This window comes from Rhea pennata, chromosome 2 (genome assembly GCF_028389875.1).
Source record: "Rhea pennata isolate bPtePen1 chromosome 2, bPtePen1.pri, whole genome shotgun sequence".
Taxonomy (NCBI): domain Eukaryota; kingdom Metazoa; phylum Chordata; class Aves; order Rheiformes; family Rheidae; genus Rhea; species Rhea pennata.
Genome location: NC_084664.1, coordinates 34,233,233 through 34,240,968, shown reverse-complemented (window position 1 = coordinate 34,240,968; position 7,736 = coordinate 34,233,233). Strand labels below are relative to the sequence as shown.

At 38.5% G+C, this 7,736-nt stretch overlaps 1 protein-coding gene across 1 annotated transcript; it reads left to right on the top strand.

The window, feature by feature from the left end:
- The first annotated feature begins 2,860 nt into the window (after positions 1 to 2,860).
- Positions 2,861 to 6,322, top strand: POLR1F (RNA polymerase I subunit F). The gene is made up of 4 exons (XM_062567796.1): positions 2,861 to 3,105; positions 3,229 to 3,370; positions 4,379 to 4,587; positions 5,859 to 6,322. Exons 1-4 carry the CDS (start codon positions 2,882 to 2,884, stop codon positions 6,247 to 6,249), a joined length of 966 nt encoding a protein of 321 aa, XP_062423780.1. The 5' UTR covers positions 2,861 to 2,881; the 3' UTR covers positions 6,250 to 6,322.
- The last annotated feature ends 1,414 nt before the right edge of the window (positions 6,323 to 7,736 follow it).

The window sequence follows — 7,736 nt, the reverse complement described above, 5'->3', positions numbered from 1 at the left end:
TTTTTGGACACAGGCTCATTGCAGTGCTGTAAAAAGGCCAGCTAAGACAGACTGATTTTAAACTATAAGCTAACAGCTAGAAGTAAAAAGGTAACACGACTAAGGAATAAAAAGAAGACAAAAGAAAAAAAAGGGGGGGGGGGAATGCAGATATGCCAGGCTTTATATGCTACAATCTGGGTGGTTTTCAGAACTGAACCATAACTGGACAAAGTAACAATAGCATTTAGAGTCCTCTCTTTAGTCACATCTTTTATGATTAGGATAATAAGGGCCCAAGAGCCCTATGATGGATCTGAAATCTCTGGGAGACACCAAGACAATGCTCCTTTTGGTTCAGACAGACTACGCTGCATTAGCAAGCAGTGCTGTCTTCACTGTATATTCAGTCAAAGGAAATCTTTTGGTGATACAGTTTTTGAATACTTTCAAAGGCTTTTGCATTACTTAGCACTTTATAGGGAGTGGAATGATTTTTGATGTTTGATAGGACATGTTATTATAGAACAATAGTATTTCTAAGGCCTCCACAATAAAAAGAAACTTTAGTACCTTAATTAAAACTGATGAATCATTTAGTTCAGTAACTCCTCCTATGGATTCAGTATCAGTTTAAAAGTGTACATGAACTAGTACAAGCTAGGCTGACATAAACTGTATTAAAATCAAATTTGATTTAAAATCAATTAGATTTAAATCAAAGAAAGAAATGACTTTTCAGGGGGTTGCACCAGTGTAGTCAAATCCATATAAAATCAAATCTTAAAGCAGAACTGTGCAACTTCATTCTTTTATGAAGTCTGACTGATCTTCTCCAGACAAAACTTGTTTTTACTAACTAGCCACGAGTTCCATTATTTAAAACAGGAAAGCAAACTCTTCCCACTATTACTACAGCTTGTTTTGTAGGTCATTTCCAGTGTGTAGTGCACCTGCATCCCTATTTTATGATTTTTTTAAGTTTTATCTTTCCTTTTCTTCTTTAATACATATTTGATAAATTGTTAAAAAAATTCTCACAAATTTTATCACAATTTTTATTATCACAAATTAGATTCAGACCCTAGCAACAGAAAACAATTCAGTTTTCTTAATATTCCTATATATGTAGAATAGCATATAAGATAACTAAAAGTTAGAACAATAGTCAAACCCCATCCAATCTTTGCAACATGATCTTTTTCTAAATTACTGAATGTCAAATTTAAGATCACAGGACAATTGTATGTATGAGAAGGGTCATTACATGCAAAATCAGTTGAGGAGAGAAATTAAATTACGCTGATCAGTAAGACATAATCTAAGGAGGAATAAAATAGTGTGGCTAAGATTAGACATATGGTTTATGGATATAAACCAGTGTTCCTAGCCGCTTCCACAGATTATTACATTTGTTGTTTTCTCCGGGAGTGCACAAATGTGGGAGAGATTACAGAAGAAGAGCAACCGATCAGTAAGAATTTGGTTCACTGTAATACTAAATAGTACTAAATATCCAGGGTATTTTCATACTGAAATAAAGAACTCATGTACCTCAAAGCTGTTTTCTTATCTACCTGGCGCCTGTTGTTTTTACTGAAACCCAATACCTTGAGGTAGGAGTGCAGATGACGTACTGCTGCTCCCTCCCAAGATCTTCTTCTTAGCACACAAAGATATATACATATGGATAATTTCAATATTGAAATTGTTTATCACAATTAGGTGCCCCTAAGAATAGCAGCAAACGAATGAGAGCTTTTAGGATTTTAAGTTCCACTCAAAGGCTACTGTCGGGACAAAAGTCTCCTTCTGAATGTGGATTTCAGTGATTGATATTACAAAAAAGTTTTCTTTTAAAGCTAATTGAAATTTCTGTATTTATGTTGACATGCTATTGAGAATGACAAAACTGTATCAAACTTCCCTATGTCGTGGCTATTTCTGAACTATCCAGTGGATAACAAATCAATCAAGGTGTCTTGTAAAAAATGAACAAAATAACCCAGAGAGTAAGAATCAAAACTAGGATTACTTGCTCCCCAACTGTATGTTAACCAGCAGACAATAAAGTCATCCCCTTATTTACCCCTACAAAAACCAAGCAATAAATAAATATATAAATCTAAGGGAAAGCATCACTCTTGTAGGAAGTAGAAAATGTAGGTTTGTAGCCCCCAAAGATGGAAGCTCACACTTCCATTTCTAAAAGACCTGTCATCACCTTTGTTGTTATCATCCCCTCTGACTTAAAAGATACTGAGGTAAAAACAGTTGAAACATGCTTTTCAAATGCAAATACACTTTTTTTTAAATGGAATTCTTTCTAACTTTACAGTTAAGGATTAAAGGGAACCAAAATTTATTTGGGAAGCTGATTCGAAAAATGGAAGTAAGAACACACTCGCACCACTTTCTCTTTGACCAACCAACAACATTCAGTCCCTGCAGGGACTTTTCATGTTTTCTCTTCCAACTCTGCTTCTTTCAGGCATCGAAAGCTGAGCCCCTTCCTCCCCGTCCCGTCAGAGCAGCAGAGCCTGAGGCGGCCGCTGCGCCTCTCTCCCTCCGCCCGCACCTCCCGCCCGCCGCGCCTGCCGCCTCCAACGGCCGCCACTGCCTCGGGCACGGGCTCTCCCGGGGCCCCACCCACAGAGCGGTGACGTTGCGCAGCGCCCCGCCCCTGCTGGAGCTGCATGACAGAACTTCCGGCTGAGGGAGCCGTCGGAGGTTGCCGTACCGGGTTTTCCGCTCGGTACGCGGAAGTGCGTTCCTTTCCGACGGTCGCTCCGTCACTTCCTCTTCCCGCCCGCGGAGGCGGGGCCCGGGATGTCATCGTTGCGCGCCACGCGGAAGGCGTCGCCCCCGCCGGCGCGGCCCCCCTCGTGGCAGCAGCGGCAAGATGGCGGCGGCGGCGGCGGCGGAGCCGGCGGCGCCCGCCCGCCCGCTGCCCTGCGCAGAGATCCCCTCCTTCGCCGTGGCCCGCGGCCTGGTGGGGCGTCGCTACTCCTGCCTCGTGGTGACGCCCCACCGCCGGCACATCGCCCTGGCGCCGCGCTTCCTGGGCCGCAAGCGCACGGGCATCCGCGCCCAGCTGGACGCCGAGCTCCTGCGCTACTCGGAGAGGTGCGGGCGGGAGGCTTAGGCCGGGCGGGCGAGCCCGCCGCTGCCACCGTCCTTCCCCCAGCGGTGGCTGTCGCCTCATAGCCAGCCTCACAGCTAACTGCTTTCCCCCCCTTCTGCTTCCAGTCTTCAAGGTGTGCCGGTGGCTTATGACAACATCAAAGTAGTGGGTGACCTCGGGGACATTTACGACGACCAAGGATTCATCCACCTGAACATTGAGGCAGACTTTGTCATCTTCAGTCCCAAGAAAGGGAAGAAACTGGTGGTATGTAAATACGTTGTCACCTCATGGGGCTCTTTTTGCCTTAAGTAATAAAAATTTAACTTACTTTCCAGCATGAAGAGGTCGAAGACTTAGGTAGTGTTATAGCAGATTTTTATAGTCTATATCGTGTATCCCTAAGCTTATTAAATGTTGATGCTTCTTTATAAGGAATAGATAATTCTTAAGTGTTTTGGTTTGTTCACATTTCATAGTGATAGAAGTGTTTAGAGTGGCCTGAAGAGTTTCTTTCTCTCAAGTGCATGAGCAGTGCATTAAACATAAGCCTGTATTTCAATGAAAAGTGATATATGACTCATGGAAGAGCTTTAAGCTTGTTACCACCTTTATGCTAGTACTTGGGGGAATAATAAGTTGAAAGTTGACTTGTTGTGCAGTACTTCTTGAGGTATGGCTTGTGCTCCTCTATAAAGGTAATTGAGAAGTAAATGTGTTCCCTTCATGGGAAGAAATTGGAAAAACTTTGTGTAGTTCATTCATCACTGGGGAAAGTGAAGCAGATAAGGTTAAAGACACAAATGTCACCAACACAGAATGGAATACTTAATTGTTTTTTGTTTGTTTGTTTGTTTTTATTTGACTCTTATCCTTGAAGTACATCTTAGACATGTAAATCAGGCTTAAAATGGCTTTAAATCAATGCTTGTCATTGTAGGATGAGGAAGGAGTTAACTATTCTATGTAAGTGTTTGCTTACTAAATTTGGGGGGTGGGAGGGTTGACTATGTTTCTTTTTGAAGATACAATTTCAGTCTTTCTAATTTGAGTAGAACTGTTTGGAAATAACTTTAGGAGTAATTTAGGAATAATTTTGGCATTAGTATAGCAAAATTAATGTATGAAGTAAGTTATTCTAGTAAGTAACTTTTATCAAGAGTCTTGTACAAAAGTGTCTGTATGGAAAACTAAGTGTACATTATATGTCTGTTTTAAAGAGGTGAGCCTTAATATATCTTCACGTAATTCTTTTTTCTTTTTTTTTTTTTTAAGGGTGTAATTAATAAAGTAGCTCCTAGTCATATTGGATGTCTGATACATGGATGCTTCAATGCTTCTATCCCTAAACCTGAACAAATGTCAGTTGTACAGTGGCAAGAGTTGGGATTAAAAATAGGAGATGAATTGAAATTTCAAGTATTGCACTTAGATTCTGATGCAGCTGGAGTGTTCTTCATTCGTGGAGGACTGACTAAAAGCAGGTATTGTGTCATACAAGGGCTATTTTTCTGTTTGATTTAATAGATTTATTACAAACTAAATGATTTGAATTCATGTGTTAGTTTTTAAACTTTCTGGTTTGTACACAAACCCATGTCTACATTATAGCCTGTATTATCTTAAAGTGACTTTCTTCTATTGAGGATTCTTACAGAAAATTTCTCTCAAAAATAAATGTTTTAAGCTTTAAAAGAATCTAAGTATGCTGATCTGTGAACTAGTAGTGCATAATTAGTACATATTTTAAAAATAACATCTTTACTGTCTAGCATAGCTTTGGTTTTGAATATCTCTAAGCTTCTCAAATAAAAATGTTCTGTTTTTTTCTGAATATATTTACGCTGATATTTCTACAAACACATAAGTAGATAGTATAAATGGTTTAAGTGCTTCTGGAAAATTAAGACTATACTTGAATTCAAAAATGATGTGAGAAAACACCTCATTTTTCTCCTGTAAGTTCTAGAGAGAGACTGTAGATTTTCAGAGCGGCTTACTAGAAAAATCTTAAGAGTGACACCTCTTTAAGAGAGAAACAAAGTTTTAAGGGTCATTTGGTAAGTAATTGTTTCTAGCAGTGAAGTTATGTTTGTATCTAAAAATAAAAAATAAAGATTACTGAGCCAATAACAATGTTTTCTGGAGATCAGTGGATCAGTTTTGATCTGGAAGGATTCTCTGTGTGTTTTAGTGAATTAAGTATGAGAACTTACAGATTTTGTCCCCTGTGCTTCAAGGAGAATCTCCTCCTCTACAGTTAGAACTTAATTCTTTCCTTACTTGTCTTCCTGGACACTTCCCCCCCCCCCCATTTGACTCAGCTGGCATCATCTTTGTTCTAACTATGTAGACTTTTACCAGGTCAATTGCCTTGATAAAACCAGCAGTCTGTCATGTATGATTTCAGAGGTCGTTGCCTGCAAGTTTGTAAATAACTTTTTAAAAAAAAGTACTGCGCAGGGTGGAAGTATGTATAAGTATATAATTTGTGAGTTACTTTTTTTTTCCTTCTGCTATTTATCCAGTATCAAAATGATATTGATTCTGCAATCAGAAATAGATAATGCAAATTAAGCTGAAAGTATTAACTGTCTTTAAGTTTTGTAACTAGAATATCACATTCTCCACTTGTTTGTAGCAAACTTCTTACGTGTCAGGTGGAAATACTGTGTTTTAGCACAGCTTGATATTTCACTGTGCAAGCTGCCCTTAAATGTCTCTATTTTGGCTTATTTTCTATATTTCTCTACAGCTTGCAACCCAAAAGATCCAAGGTGGTTACTGATGATACAACTGGGGATGAAATTCAAGAGCTTGAACACAACAAAAATGGTGTGATTCTCTCTAGGGGAGAAAGTGTCACAGAGGAGCCTCTGGATGATACAGATAATACTGTGAGGGAAAATACAGGAGAGCAAATGGTTGATGCTGTGAATAGAATATATGAGGATAAAAACAAGAAGAAGAAAAAGAAAAAGCATAAGCAGGAAGAACAAGAGCATGTATTGCCTACCAGTGACTCTAGTGGTTATCAAAGTGACCATAAGTCCAAAAAAAAGAAAAGGAAGCATTGTGATGAAGCTGAAGAAATACAATTATCTCAAATGTTAAAAGAACCCAAAGCTAAAAAGAGAAAGGACTAAATTCTGAAGTGCCTTTCTTGAATAAGATTTCAGTCATTTTTGGTAAACTTCAAATAAAACCATATTTTCAAAATGTGTGTGTATTTCCTTACTGAATAACCTGCTCTGCTGGGTGGGCTTTTGTTTGTGTGTACATATACACAAAGAACTTTAAGGGCAGGAGCTTTTAAAGATGTGATGGAAACGAAATAGTGATAATATCTGGCTTTCTTAGTGACTGGAAAACAGAAGAACTATGAAAGTATTTACGAGAGCCCATGCATCACTTATGTCCTCTTCCCAATCACAGCCATTAACCAGCAGCTGCTTATGATCTCTGGCTTTATTTTTTAAGAGAAGTAGACCAGTCTCTCTGTTAGGGTTCTGGGAAACATCTGACTTCAGAGGCTGAGATGCGGTGCCTATCCTCAGTCATAGTTTTAAGAAGCAGAAATGCCAAAAAGAAATATCATTTGAATGGCTTTTTTGTGGAATGGCTTTTTTATTTTTGTTATTGACAGTATCTACTCTCTGGAATACTTCTGGAGACAGTGAGGCAAGGAGGTGTAGTTTCTGGATCTCAGTGGAGTTCACACACTTTATCAAGCTAAGAATGATCTGTATGTGAGAACAAAGGGGAAAAACCAAGGTGGTAGTCGAGCAGAAATGCAGTTTATTGTTTAATTATACACTTCTATCTTAGACCTGTTTCAGTGCTGAATCCGTCTGGATCTGACTTTGCCTAAAAAGCTAGTTGGAATATTTAAATAAGACAGAATATAACCTAGTTGTCTTGGATTGGTTCTGTAATAAGGGTCTAAACTATCTTTGGTGATTAAACAGGTTCCTTAATGCAGGGGTATGTTATTGCTGTTGAAACTAATGTCCTGAAAAAGCAAGCCTCTTTCAAGTAACTTTTTATATAACATTTTATTATGTTTTTTAGAAATTGGCTGCAAATACCTGTAAAGTGTGCAGTCCTGCGTAAAGGTTAAACAAACCATGGACGTCTTAATCTGTTCAAAAACAGAAAAACACGCTTTGATTTTTGGCAGTACTTTAGATGGGAAAATGATTGGATAACTTGATTAGGAAAAGGTAGGGAAAAGATGAGAAGATTGATGTAATCCAGTGTAATGCAATACTACTTACTCAGCAATTATAATTGCAATGGGGTATAGACTGATAACGCTATTGATAATGTGACATATTTTGAAAAAGTTCTTCATTTACGTGTATGAAGTCATTAACTTTGCAGGATGTGAGTTTTTTTTTTTTTGTTTTGTTTTGTTTTGTTTTTAAGATGTTAAAATGCAGTTCCAACTTTGTGTTTTAGCTGCAACTTTCAAACGTTGCCCTCCAGAACAACAAGTGCCTATTGTCAGTATTTTCCAGACATTTGGAATGAATTTTGATTGGAAGTTACGACAACAAAAAAAGAAGATTGTCAAATGTTACCAAATGTGGCTTTATTAAGGACTAATTTTCCTGATGTAGGTAAATTGTAT

Coding starts and splice junctions, on each gene's coding strand:
- POLR1F (XM_062567796.1), top strand. CDS start 2,882: ATGGCGGCGGCGGCGGCGGCGGAGCCGGCGGCGCCCGCCCGCCCGCTG. Junction 3,106..3,228: donor CTCCTGCGCTACTCGGAGAG/GTGCGGGCGGGA, acceptor TTCTGCTTCCAG/TCTTCAAGGTGTGCCGGTGG. Junction 4,588..5,858: donor GGAGGACTGACTAAAAGCAG/GTATTGTGTCAT, acceptor ATTTCTCTACAG/CTTGCAACCCAAAAGATCCA.